Raw genomic sequence first — 20,092 nt, 5'->3', positions numbered from 1 at the left:
ACATACAGAAAGGCGGGAGCTATTGAGGGGCGAAAATACTGCGTTCAGGTTTTGAAATGTTGAGTTTAAAAGATATCTGCGCCTAGAACTCCGGGAGAAGGGTCTGGACAGGGCAATACCGTATTTATTGTACGATCTCTCCCACCTTTACGGGTCTGAACTGGGCAATACCGTGTTTCCTCTATTATCTCTCACACACATCCCTACACTTAAGGGTCTGGACTGGGCATTGCCGTATTTACTCTATTATCTCCCCATAGTCACGGGTCTGGACTGGGCAATACCATACTTCCTGTATTATCTCTTTCTCACACACACGCACACACATCTACATCCACAGGTCTGTACCGGGCAATACCGTGCCTCCTCTATTATCACACTCACATACACACGGCCCCCACATTTACAAGTCTGGACCGGGCAGTACCGTATTTCCTATATTATTGCTCTCTCTCACACCCCTCTGCACCCGGAAATCGCGCGCGCACACATATCCCCCTATGTTTACAGATCTGGACATAGATTTGCCTTTGGTGACGTGAACTTTCAACGTCGTAGGGTCTTGTCCTTTCGGTGCAACTTACAATCCAGGGGTCCTGAGAAATACGGCAGTTTCAGGACTCGCCCCCAGCACGGTCTCTGGAACCTATAGGAGACCACCCATTTAGTAATTCCTCCCAAGCTCTGTGACACACTGTAGGTAGCGACTTCCTAGGATAGAAACTTCTCCGCCACCAACCGCCCGCCCCCTCCCGGGCCAGGCTGCCCCCCTTTTCCGGGAAGGAACCGAGGAGACAATACCCAGGCAGGCCCCCTAGCGTTCTCGCGATCAGCCCAGTCAGGCCGGCCAGCCGCCCCGGACGCGGCCCGCACGCTTCCTCAGCAGAGATCCCACGAGCCAGGCCCCGAAGCCACTGCGGCCCCAGAGCGCGCCGCCCCTCCGCCCCCGGCCCGGGCGACCCCGCGCGGCCGCGCCCCGGCCCGGGCTCCCCGCGGAGGCGGCCGGCAGCCCCGCCTCCCCCACCCGCGCGCGCCAACTCCTAGCTCGCGGCCCTGATTGGCCGCCGCATTCCCGCTTTCCTTCCCGAACCGCCATTTTGAAAATTTTGTTGATTCGGGGGAGCCGAGAGCGCGGCGCGAGCGTCACGCCAGAGAGCGGCCCGTGCGCCTCCTCCTCGGCGCTCGCCGCCGCCTCCCGAAGCCTCTTCGTGCCTTCGCGTGCCAGGCCCGCGGCGGCCGGCACCCGCGGTGAGGGCTGCGTCGGGGCGGGGGAGGCCGAGAGGGCGCCGCGGGCCCGCCCGCCTGCACCGCCGCGGCCATTTGGACGGCGGCCTGGGGCGGGGGAGGGGACGCGGGGCGGCCGGCGGCGGCGCGGGAGAGCGGGCGGGGGGCGGCGCGGGCCGGGCGGAGGGAGGGGCGGCGCCCGCGGTTTCCCGCCTCGGGAATACCCGGAGCCGCAGGGAAGTCGCCCCTGGGGAGTGAGCGCGGCTGTCCCGGCCGCGGGAGGAGGCAACTTTGAGGTCGGGTTTCCCGCGGGCCCGCGGCGTTCCGGGGCGGGGAAGCGTCGGGCGGGTCGCGGCGGCCGTTCCGTTCCTGCCGCGGGGAGCGAGGGGACCGAGACGTGTGGCTTCCTGGCCGCCCGCAGGTCCACAGAATGTCCTCCTCGGGCCCAGCTGCAGAGGGAGAGGGAACCCCCGCCCAGCCCGCGTCCGAGAAAGAACCCGAAATGCCCGGCCAGAGAGAGGAAAGTGAAGAGGAGGACGAGGACGACGAGGAGGAGGAGGAAGAGGAGGAGGAGGAAGAAAAAGGTGGGAGAAAGTCGGGTCCCTGGTGATGGATTTCACAGAAAACCCTTTTCCTGCCCCCTCTTTTTTTTTTTTTTTTTGCGCCCGGAGACGCCAAATCGGAGGGATCTCTAGCGAGAATGTTTGGGGTTGTGCAGCAGCGGAGCATTAACTCGGTGGGTTCCAGGTGGTAGGAGAGAACGTGTTAGCGGCGTTCCTGCGTGTCTTGGAGTGCGGTGGACTTCTGGCCGGCAGTGCTGCTCGCAACGCCTTCCCCTGCGACAGGACGTTTCTGAGTTTCAGATCTGCTTTTTTAAAACCGCTAGTTTTTGAAGTCGCTAGGGCAGCCGTTTTTCATTTCCATCTTTTGCTAATATAAGTACAGGTGTTGTTCTGTCTTTGGACGTTATGGCGAGGTCGTTCCTGAAAAACCGCATGAAGACTTAAAGACGTTATTTTACTAGCCCTGGAAGTACTTGGACAACTTTGGTATCTCTGCGGAACTTCAGCAGAGGCCCTTCTCAAAGGCCCGGGGGAGTTAACTTTCACGGGGAAACACCAGTGAAAGCTGTTGCTGCTTGAGAAAGTAGTTAAACACGAAAGCAGTGAGCTGTGAAAGAGTTCCGAAAGCTGTCTCAGTTTTGGAGCTGCGGAACAGCAGTATTAACCAGTATTTACCTGGAGGCATGTGGAACCCGACAGAATTCGGGGGTACAGCATCGCTTTCCCCAGCACGCGTGGGGGCAGGGCCAGCTTCTGAAAACGTCTGCAGCCACTTAAAAATCCAGATCACAGTTCTTAGAATTCTCTGATGGTTTTAGCCCAGTCTAGGTTTGTTTCTCAGGTGGCTCCAGCTCAGCCATACTTGGGAAGAAGTTTGAAGTTTTTTTTCCTAGACCCGGGTTCCCCTGTCAGTTTCTTTTAAGTCTAAAGGCGCCCATGGTCAGCACCTTATGAGTACAACCTGGGTTGAGATTACATGGTTTAAGTGGTAGGTGTTCTGAGAAAGGAGCACTTCCCCACTTTAAGTACAAAAATGCTTAGGAAAAATATACAAATTTACTTCTAAATTATTCATAATGCAGTAACTGAAAATTGGCTGCAGGATCTCAACTACTAGTCCAAAATTTTCCTCCAGTGTTTTTTTCCTCCCAATTTTTTGTTTTTAAGTTTCTTTTTTTTTTTTTTAAAGATTTTATTTATTTATTTGACAGAGAGAGAGAGAGAGAGATCACGATTAGGTAGAGAGACAGGCAGAGAGAGAGAGGGAAGCAGGCTCCCTGCTAAGCAGAGAGCCCGATGTGAGGCTCGATGTGAGGCTCGATCTCAGGACCCTGAGATCATCACCTGAGCTGAAGGCAGAGGCTTAACCCACTGAGCCACCCAGGCGCCCCTTAAGTTTCTTTTTAAAGATAGGGTTGTGATACCACTTAGATGATGCATTCCTATGTGTCAGGAAAAATTATAGAAAATCATGTAAAAATACGACAAATGGCAGATATAGCAGTGCTTGGGGAACTGATGGTGGCTGAAGTTGTGATTTTTTTTTCCCCCAAAATTACCCCGAAGCAATTCTGTACTTGTTCTAATTGCTTATTGTTCTATTCCCTCATTTGAGGTGTTTGTGGAACAACTAAAATTGTAAAGGTTTTTTATCCTGGTTAGTCCTGAAAATTTAATTCTGCAGCTGAGGCATCGCAGAAACAAGGCAGTGTAGTCTGTGCCAAATGAAGGTGGGATTGACTTGACTTGGGTGGGGGAGGAGCTAGAAAAGATGACTTTCTGGTTTCTGTCTTCAGCAGCTGAGTTGACAGTATTACTGTTTTCTGAAAGATAGAACTCCCAAAGGTGAGCGCGTTTGGAGATGATGATGACTTCTGTTTTGCGTGCACTGCATTAGGTACCTGTAAGACAAGAAGTGGAGCTGTCCAGTTGTTGCCCCTGATAGCTGATTTGAAACTCCTGCTAGAGAGAGATCAGGAAAGTCATTAGCTTATGGATGGTAATCAGACATGAGCAGATGGTTTAAATCACTCAGGGAAAGGAAGTAGCATGATAACAGGGTTTGCGGTAGAGTGCATTTTCTTCACTCCGCACACCATTGCCAGAATATACCTGATGGAATCCCTTTATCCTTCCTAATTCTTTCTGTGCAAATCCTTACATCTCCAAATCTTACCTATCCTTCAAAGCCAAAGCCAACTCCAGTGTTTTGATCCTTTTTCCTTAATCCAAAAATAATTACTCTCTTCAACTCAACTTTTATTTGTAGATTTCCTTTAGTGTTCTATCTTCTATCATCTTCTGCTTGGAGTGTGTTTGTGTCTCATCACTGCCAGTGGACATGATCTCTTTCAAAAGTTCTTCAGTGTCTTAACCATCTGTTCATCCCCCCTTTAGTATCTAGTGAAGCTTTGCACAAAACAGGAATTCAGTTGAATGAATGAAAGGACCTTCAGTGATAGTGTCCTCTTTTTTTAATCTGAATTTATCTCAGTAGTTAAATCGTTTTGGAAATTTAAGCTCAGTCTTTTAAGTTTTAAAGTATATGTTCTTTATCTTCTAGTTTATTTTTTAAATAAAAGCAGTCTGTACTATAAACAGTTTAACTTTTTTAGAATGATTTATGGCCGTTGTTATAAACATTTACTGAACTACAAAGTGACGTCCACCCTGTCAGTTGCAGTAAATGTAAACTTGTAGACTTTTACCCTATTTATAGCAATTTCAGGCTGCTCTGCCTTAGCTAAGGTCTTTCTTTTTCTTTCATTTGCTTACTGAATTACTGCTTTTCTTTGTATGTTTTTGAAGTTATAATCTCTGTCTAAACTTGCTGTTTGGCGAGGTACCATAAACTAAATCACAATCAACAGAATTAGGTCTAATCAAAAAGTAGGCTTAGTGAGGGCTGTGGTGATTTTGCACAGTGACTAGACTTTCATTGGCAACAGTTGTAGTACAATAAAACTTTGCTTTGTGTTTTTTTTTTTTTTTTTAACTGGATCCCTGGTGAGGTTGCAAGGTAAGTAAAATGCTACTCGAAAAAAAAACTTGGTGACACTATTAACTTATTTCATCTTTCTTTCATCATTTGCTTCTCAGTCTTGGTCAGAAGAAGAGTAAGGTATTAGAGGTTTCTGCAGGGTTTTGCTACATGTTTATCCGTAGTTTTAACATGTTTTTTAAGCTTTTAGCTATTTAAGAAGTATTAAATTAATTTCTAGAAAAAAGTCTCATCGTGGAAGGCAAGAGGGAAAAGAAAAAAGTAGAGAGATTGACCATGCAAGTCTCTTCCTTACAGAGAGAGCCATTTACCATTGCACAAGGTAAGTTTGTTCTTTTCATTTTATGGTAAAACTGCCTGAATGTACAAAATGATGGTCAGCGGTGCTTAGTTTTTAGTGTTGACTAAGTGGTTATATATTATGGATATAATTTTATTTAGTTTGCCCTATTCAGCAAAAGCTCTATGTAAATTATGCTGTAAAATAATTGTGATTAAAATGACTTTGTAAATGTATTAACACATAAAGGGTATTTAATTATTACAGTGTTTTTTTCTTTTTTTCTAGGAAAGGGACAGAAACTTTGTGAAATCGAAAGGATACATTTCTTCCTGAGTAAAAAGAAAACCGATGAACTTAGAAATCTACATAAACTGCTTTACAACAGACCAGGCACAGTTAAGACCTTTTTTATATCTTTAGCCTAGTAACATATTTATGAAAAGAAGCACAATTTTGTTCTGGAAAGGACTTCAGCAATCAGCTAGTTCAATTTCTGTACCATACTAGTGAACAAGCTGAGACACATACTTATTAAATGATTTATTGTAGAATATATAGTTAGATATTAGCCGTAGGATTGTAATATCCAGGCTTTGTACTATAGTTATTTTTGTGCCAAACTGAAATTTCAAAATGTGAAATCCAAATAGTGGTGATTTTTAGTGATCTTTAAATGTATTAAATTTATTTTTTGGATATATCTAGCTATTCAGAATAAATGATACAGTGTAATTGTATCTCATTTCGAGCAGATAATCTGGTAAATTACGTGGTAATTTTTTGTCAGGGAATTTGTCAGAACAAATCGGTATATCATTTACCAAATTACACTGTACACACAACTTCAATATTTTGTATAATTGAGGAAACTGCTTTGGTTATGCATGGGCAAAGTGAAGCTTGCAGTTAGAATCAAATGTCTAGAGCATGGTATAATTTCATGTCACCTTCACTACAGTGTGATATACGCAGGTCTTATTACTGCTAAGTGGTATTAGCTTTTGGAGGTCCTTTGTTCTTTTCAAAGAATAAAATCCATGACTGACTGATTTGGAAAATAAATAACTACTCGTGACTTGTATTATTTAAGAAAAGGGAGGTTTTCTAAGAAGGAACTTTCCACATCCCCCAGTGTTGTCAGATAACATTTAGTTATGGTTTTATAGTTGCAAGTAAAAATTCCCGGATGGAAATTTATTCAAAGTGAAGTTGTTATTTTTGAAGAATTGAACTTAAAAGCCTTTTACAATGTCAGTACTTTAGTAACAAGTACAGTTTTCAGTTGTGATAAGAAGTGCTGAATAAACCACTGTTGTAAGTGGGAGACAGATACGAAAATAAAGATGTTGGCTTTGAATTTTTTTCTTATGTACATCACTGGGTAATAAATAGCATTAATAATAAGGGAAACATTTTCAGGTGTCCTCGTTAAAGAAGAATGTGGGTCAGTTCAGTGGCTTTCCATTTGAAAAAGGAAGTGTCCAATACAAAAAGAAGGAAGAAATGTTGAAAAAGTAAGTTATTTCCATAAGTATTGTGTTTTGATCAGTGTGTTATAAGTTTATTTTTAATCATTTAAATATGACCATTTAGACTTTTTTTTTTTAAGATTTTATTTATTTATTTGACAGAGAGTACAAGCAGGCAGAGAGGCAGGCAGAGAGAAGAGGGGGAAGCAGGCTCCCACTGAGCAGAGAGCCTGATGTGGGACTCAATCCTAGGATCCTGAGATCATGACCTGATCCGAAAGCAGAGGCTTTAACCCACTGAGCCACCCAGGCGCCCCTCATTTAGACATTTTTAGTAGACTGCGAATTCTTTTCTTTAAGTGCCAAGATCTGACTTTTCTTCATAACTATCAACTTGGGATGTTCATTACTTTCCAATAGTGACTATTAAGAGTATTAAAAACTCACATGTAACGACATTTCTACTTCTTAGAAGAACTGTATACACAAGTTGTTCATGTTGACCAAAAAGTCAAAGGGGAATATAGTGAAAAATCTCCCCACTCTTGTTCTCTGCCGGCCACTCTCTTCCGCGAACTTAGAGGTACCATTTAAACTATTTTGAAGATAATTTGATAAGAACACTGTTCTTTACCATAATGCAAGCATGATGTTATATTAAGAGCTGTTGTTTGTTAAATCCCCTATAGTTTAAGAGTTCTTTTTTTTTTCCCTTTTTATTAATTTTTTCAGCGTAACAGTATTCATTCTTTTTGCACAACACCCAGTGCTCCATGCAAAACGTGCCCTCCCCATCACCCACCACCTGTTCCCCCAACCTCCCACCCCTGACCCTTCAAAACCCTCAGGTTGTTTTTCAGAGTCCATAGTCTCTTATGGTTCGCCTCCCCTCCCCAATGTCCATACCCGCTCCCCCTCTCCCAATCCCACCTCCCCCCTAGTTTAAGAGTTCTAAATAAAAAAGATGATTACCTGTTTCTTCATCAAAGTGTTGTCATAGTAGGAGTGCTAAGGGGGAAAATGTAGTCTTTAATCACCAACCTGAAGCATTGTCAAATCCGTGAATTTTATAGTGCTGCAAACCTTTTACATTATTTCCTAGGAAGTTGACTTTTTTTTTTTAAGTAGGCTCCATGCCCAGTGTAGAGCCCAGCTTGGGCCTTGAATTTTGACCCTGAGATTGAGACCTGAGCTGAGCTCAAGAGTCAGATGCTTAACTGACTGAGCCACCCAAATGCCCCAACTTCATTTATTCTTTTTACTATCTTTAAAACTTAATTAGTAAACGGTGTTTTCAATTTATCAGTGATCATATTTGGTTGTATTTTGTACATTAGTCAAAATTATGAGGAAAGTACTTTTTAGATTTGGAGAAACATTGGATTTTCTTTAATGTTTGTACCTGAGCCAGTTTTGTTAGCTATTGTCTTTTATGGTGTTGTGGAGAATATAAACTTTGGTACATAATAAATTTGGTTTCTTTGATTTTCTGTTTTAGATTTAGAAATGCCATGTTAAAGAGCATCTGCGAGGTTCTTGATTTGGAGAGATCAGGTGTGAATAGTGAACTGGTGAAGAGGATCTTGAATTTCTTAATGCATCCAAAGCCTTCTGGCAAAGTGAGGACCAATTTTTATTATTTCAGTAACAAATCAAGTATTCATAGTCTCTCCTTCCTTTTTTTATGGAACAATTTAGTTAGCCTTTCTTGTCAATATTCAGTCTTGCCTTCTGCATTCAAAGAATATGCCTCTGTTGACATATCTGCCACAGGTTCATGATAGAAATAACATAAAAGCCACACAGATACATTCTCTCACCAGATAAAAAAAGTATAAGATTCAGAAAAATAATTATTCACTAAATTAAGTTAAATGGACAGAAGTACACAGTGCCAGGGTTATACGTCTAGAAGCCACTGGAGGAGCAGAAACAGGTTGAGTTGAGGGTGAGGTGTTGGATTGGTCAGGGAGGGTGTGCAGCCTTCTGCCAGGTCAGGAAAGATAAGACCAGGGATATGTTAGAATTGGATGATTTCTAGACACTGGAATAAGGTTATGAAAATAGAACATTAAAAAAACAAAAACAAAAAATATCCAAACTGACTCTTACAAGTTTCTTGGATTGGGTTTCCAGAATCAGCAGAGCCGGAGCGGGACAGGGAAGTACAGTGGTCTTATACTTTCCCCCATTCTTCCTTAAATTTAGATTAGGTTTGCCCAAATTGTTTAACAAATGACATGACTGACTTGAAATGTCTGTTGAAGTGTTAACACATTACCTGACCCTGCCTTTTCAGTTTGTTTGAAGTTTGTCAGAAAATATTTTTAATATTCTTCCTTATTTTGATAGTAAAGAAATTATGAAGAGATCTGGAGGACCTAGGAGTTCAGGGGCATACCTTCAGTGAGGGGGAGAAGTCATAAAGATTATCAATCAGAAAATAGCTCTGGGACTTTGGTTTTATCTGCTGCTGGTTCAGTCTATCATTAACTGCGCAAAGACTGATAAAAGGATATTTTCGTAAATTGTCATGCAGCTGAAAACCCGAGGGCCATGGTAAATCTTTTGTTTCGGTGTTTTGAATTGGCTTAAAGATGAGTATCTATTTTTCTAAGTTTTTACTATGGCCAGACTGCAATTTCACCTGACAATTTAGTACCATTTCTCCAGAAGACATTACTAAGTTGCTTAGGTTACGAGGGATATGTTTATATTCTTTTCCTCAGTGATTTTTTAATTGTTGGTTTTTAGGACCTGATTACTCTCTTAAAAATTAATGAGGACTCCAGAAGCTTTTATATGGGTTATTTTGATATTTACTGTATTATAAATAAAAACTGAAAAAGTTTTAAAATAACGGTAAGCCTACTACTTGTTAACACAAGTAATATTTTATATGAAAAATAACTAGACTTCCCCCAAAATTAGAAGAATATATTTTTGCAAGTCTGTTCATGTCTGGCTATTCTCACTTGCTTCTGCATTTCAATCTATTGCACATGTGACTTTTTTACTTAAAGTATGTAAAGGAAATCATCTCATAGGTAAGTAGTTAGAAAAAGGAATATTTTAAAAACCTGGCGATAATTACATGTTTTCTCCTTTGATACAGTACCAAAACTCCACAGTAGTAGTTTATTAAAGGTTCATTATAATGTAGTCTCTAAAACCAGGTCAGTGAACTTTTGGGCTTTTTATCTATGATTTTGTAATTGCATTCACCATTTGGAAATTATTGGTTTTTCTGAATTATTCAGATCTTCCAAATGTGGGCACATTTCCACTAAACACTGTCAAAAAGTCATTCATTAATATAACCACCATCTCATCAGAAGAATCTTTAGGTATTGGGAGACTTAGTTCATGGTGATGGATGTGAGTAATCCATGTAAAGTTTTGACATTTGTCATTGGCAGTAAATACCATCACTTTTCCTTATAGTGACAGGTTCATCTTTATTTTGAACACATGTCTTTTCAGTATCTAAGTCTGAATAGGCATACTTTTACAGTTCTTTTATGAACAGTGTTTCATGGAAGAGGTAGCTAGCTTAGCTCACAGCTCAGTTGTGCACGGGGTTTTTCTTGAGAAAACCAGTCAAGTTCAGTGTGTACTGCATAAAGACACATACAGGTTGAGAGTTAATACAGTATTTGCTGCTTCATCAAAGACATTCTTAAAGGAAACATCTTTTTTTTTCTTTCTAGTTTGTAGCTGTGGGGAATACAGTGACTATTAGCACAGTTGGTGGCCTCCGCCACCTTTAGTACTAAGGTGCCTGCAGTTTTACAGTCACCTTTGCCTTTGCGTAGTCAGTACAAATGTCAACACAGTGAAAAGAGAAAGTACATAATGTCTTGATACTATTATGAAAATAGTTTTGACCTCATGGGCTTCTGAAAAGACCTTGGGAAACCCCAGGGTGCATGAACCATATTCTGAGAACCACTCTTGTAGCCTTACATAATACAACTCTTTTAAAAAATTTTTTAACTAATTTATTTCAGTGTTCAGGATTCATTGTTTATGCACCACACCCATGCTCCATGCAGTATGTGCCCTCCATAATACCCACCACCAGGCTCACCCAACTTCCCTCCCCCCACGGAATCCAATTCTTACTCATCCACTTTTGTGTAAGATTCTGTGAGAACTAATCCTCAGTCTAATGATAATCAGTCTCAAGTTATTTTCTACACTACCATACCTTTTTGTCATTTAAGAAAAACACTATAAACTTATTAGTACTAATTTCTTTCTCCAAAATAATAAAATTATTGAATTAACATTGTTTTACTATCCTTTTTTTGTACTTGTACCTTGATTATCTATTTTTCAGATTTTGTTTCTAAAAAGGGATGATGCTTTTGAGACTGGATTCTGGTTAATAGAGTCAACTATTAGAGACTCTAATAGAGACTCTAATAGAGAAAGCTCTAAAACATCTATGTATTATTACTTTTTTTTAAAGCTCCTTATTTTTGGAAGTTGTATTTTTTTGAATGATTTAACGTATTCTTCCACTTCCTGCATAGATTATCTTGCATCCATCATATTACTACTGAATCCATATACAGATCTTTTTCTTACTACCTGTATCTGGTTCCTGAACTGAGATAGTAAGGGATACCACATTTTTCTAATATATTTGAGTCCGGGATTTCATATGATAGTTTGGACAGTGAGTCACCTTTGCTCCAGTAAGAGCAAAGAATTTATACAAATAGATTTAGTTCCTGGTACTAGTTGGTAATAGTAACAGGTCACATAATAAGGATATCTATATACATTCAAGGAAGTTTTTAAATAGACCCGTATAGAGAAACCCTGAGAAATATCACTGGTCTACTGACTTAAAATTCCTGAAATGACCTACATTGACTCTTGCCCAGTCTGCCTTTAGGAAGGATAGGTTTTTGGGGGGTTAGCTAGAGGCTGTCTTGTGGATTGTACATAGCCTGAGAACACTAAATACACAAAACCAACCACCTTTTCTTAATTTATGTGCAGGGGACAGTGACCTTTAAGACTGAAAATTTCTAGAAGAGAAAGAATTTGTGATTCTGCTAGCTTCATGAAAGATTTTTCCTAAAGTACCTCTAACATTTATACAATTGCATATCATAAGGTTATGTTACCCAATTTTCCTTACTGTTTCTGCTTATTATAGAAAATAATAAAGGCAAAATAAAAACAAAAGATACCTATTTTGGAAATTGTAATTCCTCAGGGTAAATCTTTTCAGATCTCTTATGCAAGGTTATTTTATGGTTTTCAATTTCGTAAGCTAGCAAATACTCCCCTAAGAGAGCATTTAAGAATTAAATTTGCTGGGGCACCTGGGTGGCTCAGTGGGTTAAAGCCTCTGCCTTCTGCTTAAGTCATGATCCCAGGGTCCTGGGATCGAGTCCCGAATCAGGCTCCTCTGCTCGGCAGGGAGCCTGCTTCCTCCTCTCTCTCTCTCTGCCTGCCTCTCTGCCTACTTGTGATCTCTGTCTGTCAAATAAATAAATAAAATCTTTTTTAAAAAAATCAAATTTGCTGGTTGATATAATCAAATTGTTTCCTCACATGATCTCTGCTTTTTTTTTTTTTTTCCATTTTATTTATTTTTTTCAGCGTAACAGTATTCATTCTTTTTGCATGATCTCTGCTTTTTAAATATGTGTGGTTTAATTAAACACCAGAGTAAAAACAATACATGTATTTTGTGGTTCTTAATTAGCTTCATAATTAACATCCCAACACTAATTGCATATTTAGAATCCTCAATGAGAGTATAATTCTGGCATTACTGAAAGTAGAGCCCAGAGGTAATATGTACATAAACTATATAGTTCATAAATTCAGGATGTGTAAAGTGAGGTTTTATTTCCTTTATGGATGTCTGCAATCTTTTGATTGGAGGATCCTCTAAAGCAAAAATCTCCTCTGGCATTAATAGGTTTTTGGTTTTTTGGATGAGATTATTAATTAATTTTTATTAACATATAGTATATTATTGGTTTCAGGGGTACAGGTCTGTGATTCATCAGTCTTACACAGTTCACAGCATTCACCATAGCGCATACTCTCCCCAGTGTCCATCACCCAGCCACCCCATTCCTCCCACCTCCCTCCCCTCCAGCAACCCTTTTTGTTTCCTAAGATTAAGAGTCTTATGATTTGTCTCCCTCTCTGGTTTTGTCTTGTTACATTTTTCCCTCCCTTCCTCTATGATCCTCTGTCTTGTTTCTTAAATCCCTCATATCAGTGAGATCACATAATAATCGTCTTTCTCTGATTGACTTATTTGGCTTAGCATAATGCCCTCTAGTTCCATCCACGTTGTTGCAAATTGCAGGATTTCAATTTTTGATGGCTGTATAATATTCCCTTGTGTATATGTATTATATTTATACGTGTGTGTGTATATATATGTAGACATATAGATCTCACATCTTTATCCATTCATCTGTTGATGGACATCTAGGTTCTTTCCATAGTTTGGCTGTTGTGGACATTGCTGCTATAAACATTCAGGTTCATGTGCCCCTTCGGATCACTACATTTGTATCTTGGGGTAAATACCCAGTAGTGCGATTGCTGGGTCATAGCAATGACCATAGCATGGTAGTAGCTCTATTTTCAACTTTTTGAGGAACCTCCATACTGTTTTCCAGAGCAGCTGCACTAGCTTGCATTCCCACCAACAGCACACGAGGGTTCCCCTTTGTCCACATCCTTGCCAACATCTCTTTCCTGACTTCTTAATTTTAGTCATTTTGACTGGTATAAGGTGGTATCTCATTGAGGTTTTGATTTGTATTTCCCTGATGGCATTGACAGTTTTAATGCTTACAGCAATGAAATGAATTACAAGTCTAACTCAAAATATTGCCTTGATAAAGTGTAAATAACTGTCTGAGATTAATACAGTGTGTGCTTGGGCTTCTAATCCCATGTCAGAACACAGAGTATGTATTTCAGCATTTGTGAAGAGTCTTACCTGGGTAGTAGAACACAAATGAAAGGGTAGTGTGGACAAAAAGATCAGCTTGACACTTCAAAGATGAATTGTTCTCTGTGAAGCTGCTAAGTTTGGAAATACTTCTTGAGACAGGAACAAGAATGATTGAGTTGATAAGTAGTTACCAAAAATGATTGACTTGGAAATATAATCACCCTTTGGTGTTATCTTTATTTTATTATACACAGCCATTGCCAAAATCTAAAAAAAGTTCTAGCAAAGGCAACAAAAAGGAACGGAACAGTTCTGGAATGGCAAGGAAAGCTAAGCGAACCAAATGTCCTGAAATTCTCTCAGATGAATCCAGCAGTGATGAAGATGAAAAGAAAAACAAAGAAGAGTCTTCAGATGATGAAGATAAAGAAAGTGAAGAGGAGGTAAAATGTTGGGTGTTTTGGGGTTTTTTTTTTCCTCATTTCTTTCCATGGGGAGAGTTAAATATTCCTGTCATGTGATAGGTATAGCCAAGAAACAGTCTAGAAACTGTTACTACCATATTGGTTGTTTTTAATTCCAAAGACACAAAAATAGTTAAGTATAGATCTTTTCTTTCTCTTAATGGAGCTTTTGGTTTTTTGGCCATGCGAGAGTTTGGAGTTGCAAGAGTGAGGTTGGCTTGATTTGAGCTGGACCTTGAAGATTAGGTAAATGGGAAAGGAGAGCAGTACATGTACTGAACAGGAACCCAAAGAAGCAGATTGAGAATTTTTTTATGTTGTATTTTATGATTGATTTGAGGCATTTTGTTCTGTTTTATGGAAAAAAGGGGTTTAAGGACCCCAGGTTTTTCTCAACTCATTGGGGATTATTTAATGAGAAGAACAGTGTTTCAAGTTTATTTGATGGGTGGGCAAGTTTTGTATCACTTAGGAATGCCTGCCATTTTCTTTTCCTTGGGCATATCTGTAAAATTTAGAGAATATTTCATTTCCCAAGTGAAACTTCAGGAGGAAGAGAGCTGCTAAGCCATTTAAAAAGTTAGCTTTACCCTCTTGTTGATGCATATCCTCAGATGATTTCTTATTATGGTTAATAGTGTTTTGGTAGAGACTGTTTTAACTTTGTTCTGGTGTCTCTTTCATTTGTCAGACCTTGCTATGTACATTGGGTCATCTTCCTTGTCTTATTTAGGGACTTATTAATTGGCTTGACTTTTTTAAGCCAAGGTGATTCTTTGTTGTGGAGGGCTGTCTTGTGCCTTACAGAATGTTTCCCCAGTAGAGGACAATAGCACCTTCCCCTACAACCCCCCAAACCTCCAGTTGTGAATACCAGAAATGTCTCCAGACATTGCCAAATGTCCTTGGGGGTGGGGGCAGGAGGATCACCTCCAGTTGGTAAGTCCTGGATTAGAAGGAATAAAGATGGGATGAACTCTGATTTTGTATGTGTGTGTATTTGTTTTTAGGTGCATAAAATCCATGATTATTTTAATGTCAGAGTTTTGTAAAGACAAAGACTTAGGTTCTATAAAGCTAAGTATGAAATGCATAATAATTTACAAAAGAATATTACAAGTCTAGCAGGTATTTCATAATATGTTTTTGGAGCAAAGGAAGATGAGAAATCTCAGCTCTAAGGTTTTTTATGGAATAGATTCTAAGGACATCAAGAGGGAAACAGGTTTGTTTACATGTGAATCTGTAATAGCAGTTTTGCAGTAATAATCATCCTCATTCAACAGATTTTGGGTTGTTACTACATGTGTTCACTGTGCTTCCTAAAACCTTTTTAAAGGCAGATTTAAAGCATGAAAAGTTGTCATAGAACATAAACATTTAATTTTTCCGTAGAGGCAATGTGATTATGGGTATGGGCTTTGGAAACTGTTCTGGGTACAAATCTCAACTGTATCTTGGAGTATGACTTTGGGCAGATTACTTATAAACTGTATACCTCAGCTTCTCATCTGTAATATGTGGTTGATTACAGGACCAGCCTCAAAGGGTTGATTTCAGTGACTTTGTTTAAACCACTTAGAGCTGTGCTTGGTACAAGTACTGTGTATTAGCTGCTGCTATTACTAATAATATTAAGATAACCTTTTATCATATGTAGTATTCCTAAACCTAGGCTTTCTGTCGTTGCTAGGGTGCAGGTTAAAAGGTGAGGGTGTTTTGTACTCATTTTCTTACTTGCTTTCCAGATGATTGTCCTATTCTAAGTAGAATTACTTGGAAGTTTGTAATATAGATGACCTCTGATTTGTAACCATATTGGTTCCTGGACAGTGATCACAAGTGGAACTGTCCCACTTACAAATCAAAGCCTTTCTACGGCACTATGAAAAGATCATTTGTTAGAAACCCAGGTCAAATGGTGAAAATCCATGTAGGAAAAAAAGAAAACACAAATAGACTTTTACAGTCATATAAAGTCACACAACATAAATGCTGTATCATAACGCTCCATTCTCCTCTTTGGTTTTTGTCCTTGAACTGGTACTGACAAACATCCTAAAACACAATCTAGTAAAATCTGGACTGAGAAATACTCTTTTTTTTTTTTTTCTTGATAACTCTATTATTCATGGCTCTAAAGCTATCTCAGATTTAGGACTGTTCTCAAAAAACTTTATTTCTGGGGTGCCTGGGTGCCTCAATCGGTTAAGCAGTTGCCTTTGGCTCAGGTCATGATTCTAGGGTCCTGGCATTGGGTTCTTGCTCAGTGGACAGTCTGCTGCTGCTTCTCTCTCTGCCTGCCACTCTGCCTGCTTGTACTCTTATCTCGCTGTCAAATACATAAATAAATAAAATCTTAAAAAAAAAACAACTTTATTTCTGATTCTGTTCCTATGAATGGTGAGTACTAGCAGGAGGAACAGTATTTCTATGGTAACTGTGTTTTCCCTTATTTTTCCATTTTTTTGAGGACTTGGTAAGTACTAACTTTGTTAGGGACTTCACAAGCGGCATTATGTTTTTTTATTACTATGAGAGGACGTCTTTTTTCTTTTTTTAAGATTTTATTTATTTGACAGATATTAAAAGTGAGTGCACAAGCAGGGGGAGGGGCAGGGAGAGGGAGAAGTGGGCTCTTCACTAAGTAAGGAGCCTAATGTGGAGCTTGATCCCAGGACCTTGGGATCATGACCTGAGCTGAAGGCAGCTGCCTAACTGACTGAGCCCCCCAGGCACCCCATGGACCTCTTTTTCTAAGAGGCTAAAAGAGTTACAGGTTGATTGGCAAAGTTGTGAATTGCCTGTAGATAGAATTTTTTTGTAGATTCTTTTCATAGAAAATTACTATGTTAAATTAAGTTACTAAGGTAATATTACTTATTCTGTTTATTTCCTGAGACAGATTTTTCCTTTATTTAAATAAAAGACTTCTCCCCCAGGACACGTGGGTGGCTCAGTGGGTTAAGTGTCTGCCTTCCGCTCAGGTCATGATCTTGGATCCTAGGATCAAGTCTTGCATCAGTCTCCCTGCTTATGCTTTGTCAAATAAAGAAAAAATCTTGAACTTGGGGGGAAAAAAAGGCCTCTCCTCCATTAATATATTCTTGTTTTATTTTAGATTCTTGGAGTAAATAACTATGTATGAAGTTGTGTAGGTAAATGGTATCTTTGATTTCCTCTGTCAACTGAGGGCTTTTGGACTAAATAATCTATGTCCCATTGCTAAAGTCAGGACTCTGAAGCAGAAATCCAGTTCGAGTTACAGTTGTCCATTGACCAGTTATGTGAGGTTGAGTGTTACTCATTCACCTGCTCATTTTCAGAAGTAGCTGTGTGGAAGACTAGGATATTTGTAAGTTAATTTATTATCTCAAATGTAAGATTGAAGTCACTGGAAACCACGTAGTTAAAATAATTGTCAGGTTTTTTTAAGGGTTTTGTAAGAAAACGTGTCATATTTAAGCCTGTTAGCCAGGAATTGCTAAGACATTTTGTTGGAGGTTCTCTGTACCTGGCGTTCTGTTTCTGTAATAGGCAGTGAGTGGTTCACAGCGGTTTTAAATCTTTTTTTTTTTTTCTTTAAGATTTTATTTATTTATTTGACAGAGATCACAAGTAGGCAGAGAGGCAGGCAGAGAGAGAGGAAGGGAAGCAGGCTCCCCAGTGAGCAGGGAGACCGATGTGGGGCTTGATACCAGGACCCTGAGATCACGACCAGAGCCAAAGGCTGAGGCTTTAACCTACTGAGCCACCCAGGTGCCCCAGATCCTCCCTTTCTTAAGAAGCCCTTTTTTTCCAAGAGTGACTTTATTAAAGAGTTGTTTTAAACTTACCATCTTGGCTCTTGGACGTTTGCTTAGTTAGGAAAGTAGGAGGAGAGCAGTTTAGAATTGGGAAATTTGTAGTGTAGATGAAATTTCTTAAAAATGAGGGAATAGGAAAATGACGCGTTTAGGTATTTCCTATAAAGTTATTCTGAAAATCATTTGGTTCCTGTACTGGATTAGCATCTTTAGGAGAAGATTGCTCAAATGAACCAGTGAGATTAAACCATGCTGAGGTTTGTCATTTACCAAGAGTGTTAGACCTTAGGCATAGAGAACTACTGGAGAGTACAGAATGGGAAGCGTGGCTTCCCACCTGGAGAAAAAGTTCTTAGACCCTTAAAAGCATACTTAGTTTTTTAAAATTTTATTCTAATACTCTTTCTGTTTTCTTAGTATTTTTATAACACTCTTGCGGCTGGAAAAGTATACAGCAAACTGAACTATTACTTGGTATTTAAAATTTATCTGAATGTACTCATATGTATCAGGAATGTCTTCAGCTGTAAATACTTAAAAACCTTACTAGTAATGTCCAAAACGGGAGTTCTTTTTTCTTTCATGACAGGAAATCCACAGACAGGCAATCTGGGGGCCAGTACATCAGCTCGAGAAAGGTATCAAGAATTTTAACATCCTTTGTTCCTCGGCCGCCATCTGCATATGTGGCACTTAACCTCGTGATCACAAGATGGTGGTTTTACCTTTAGACCTTGAGTCCTTGCTCCTGATAGAGAAGAGCAAAGGCTTTCTTCTAAATGTGTTTGCTTTTTCCCCCCCGGGGGGATACCTTTTACCAGTGATCTCCGTGTATGTTGCCTTGGCCAGAACTTTATCACCCCTCTACCTCCAGCTGCAGGGGAAGCTGAGATCCAGGTGGTAGCTTTCTTACATCAGTGGAGAAAGGCAAATAAAGACGCTGAGTGAGCCATCCTACCATGTTTGGCAGATCAGAGAGACTTTAGTTACCTTTTTTGGTAAACATATATTTGGACCATTCAGGGAATTATTTGGTAGTAGTGGGAGGGTGAATTTAAAATTTCGTTAGTCCTTAATTATTTTCTTAAAAAAAAAAAAAAAAGAGTCCCCACCTCCACCCCCATCTCATAATTTGATAAAGAGGATTTAGAAAACCGTATCAATTATTAAAATCTTTTTCAGGAAGGCAAAGTTGAATAATCATAATAAAATCTTAGACTTTAACTGGCTTTCATATCTTTTGTGATATAATGAGCCTTGCACATTCTTTACTCTTGGCAGTCTTGAGTTTTCTCAGCCAAGTTGTTCAAAGAATAGTGTATTTTAAGCTAATTTTTATTTTGTTCGTCTGTTCACCCAGTACAACCTTTCTGCTGTGAGGACAGGATTCTGGCTCTGTGACAGGCGTCTTTTTTGGAGACCCTCCTTCAAGAGCCCTGCTGCCTATAAAAGATAGGTAAGCCTTTCCTCCCAAGATTTTTTTTTTTGCCTTCCTTCAAAAAGTACTTGTGTCCTTCCTCTGATTCTATTATCAGAGATAACAGAAAATCCTTTTCAAATTTTAAAAAATTTCTGTTACTAATCTTTTACAAAATTAAATCACAGTATGAGGTACTATCTGAAATTAATGGCAGTTGTCAATTTTTGTGTTTCCCTTTTGTCTGTTTTGCATTAAAACTTACTATAATACTGGATAGTTCTGTTTGAACCACTCACAGCAGATTCAGAAATAAGCTAGAATCTTCATAAATTCCATGACAATTTGGAAACTAGCCTTTTCTTAATTTTTTTTTAAACTTAGCCACCTAATTTTTTCCCACGTATTTTGATGAAAGACTCAAGTCTTGACTCTTGTTTGATTAAGTAACAAAATGTTAGTTAACTCTCACGAGTGCCTCCAACATTTTTCCTTTGTAATGACACATAATGGGTTTGCTGTAATTACTAAAATTTTCCAAAATATTTTGAGATTTTTAAAGCAGGTGTGTCTGATGTTGTCACTTTTACTTTATTCAGTTCAATAAATTGAGAATACACTAAGTGCTGTTGAGGTTCCAGAAAATAATTTCTACCCAAATGCCATTCGAATGATACTTAATATAGGATTCCCAAAGAAAATATTCCTATCGCTGAGGGAAAGCTTTGGAGAGAAATGATACAAATGCTGGTTGAAATCGACCTTGGGAATAGAAAGGAAAGTTGGACATGTGGACAGAGATGGGGAGCAAGAAAGCCCAGGGTCCCTCGGAGAGACACACTTGTTTGTGGTTATGTCATGTGTCCAGAAGTAAAGCAGTGAGAGCTGAAGCTAGAGCAGTGTGCACTGAAGCCAGACC

The 20,092-nt window shown here is 39.6% G+C and overlaps 1 protein-coding gene across 1 annotated transcript in view; it reads left to right on the top strand.

The window, feature by feature from the left end:
* Positions 1–1,096: 1,096 nt before the first annotated feature.
* Positions 1,097–20,092, top strand: part of DEK (DEK proto-oncogene) — a 33,402-nt gene continuing 14,406 nt past the window's right edge. Inside the window, exons 1-7 of the mRNA XM_046005459.1 lie at positions 1,097–1,248; positions 1,646–1,808; positions 5,009–5,110; positions 5,357–5,466; positions 6,491–6,585; positions 8,039–8,159; positions 13,741–13,929. Coding sequence (XP_045861415.1) covers positions 1,655–1,808; positions 5,009–5,110; positions 5,357–5,466; positions 6,491–6,585; positions 8,039–8,159; positions 13,741–13,929 — 771 coding nt within the window. The 5' untranslated portion in view covers positions 1,097–1,248; positions 1,646–1,654. The remainder of the gene's footprint in view (positions 1,249–1,645; positions 1,809–5,008; positions 5,111–5,356; positions 5,467–6,490; positions 6,586–8,038; positions 8,160–13,740; positions 13,930–20,092) is intronic.

Source organism: Meles meles, chromosome 5 (assembly GCF_922984935.1).
Source record: "Meles meles chromosome 5, mMelMel3.1 paternal haplotype, whole genome shotgun sequence".
Classification (NCBI taxonomy): Eukaryota; Metazoa; Chordata; class Mammalia; order Carnivora; family Mustelidae; genus Meles; species Meles meles.
This window is presented reverse-complemented; position numbering and strand designations above follow the sequence as displayed.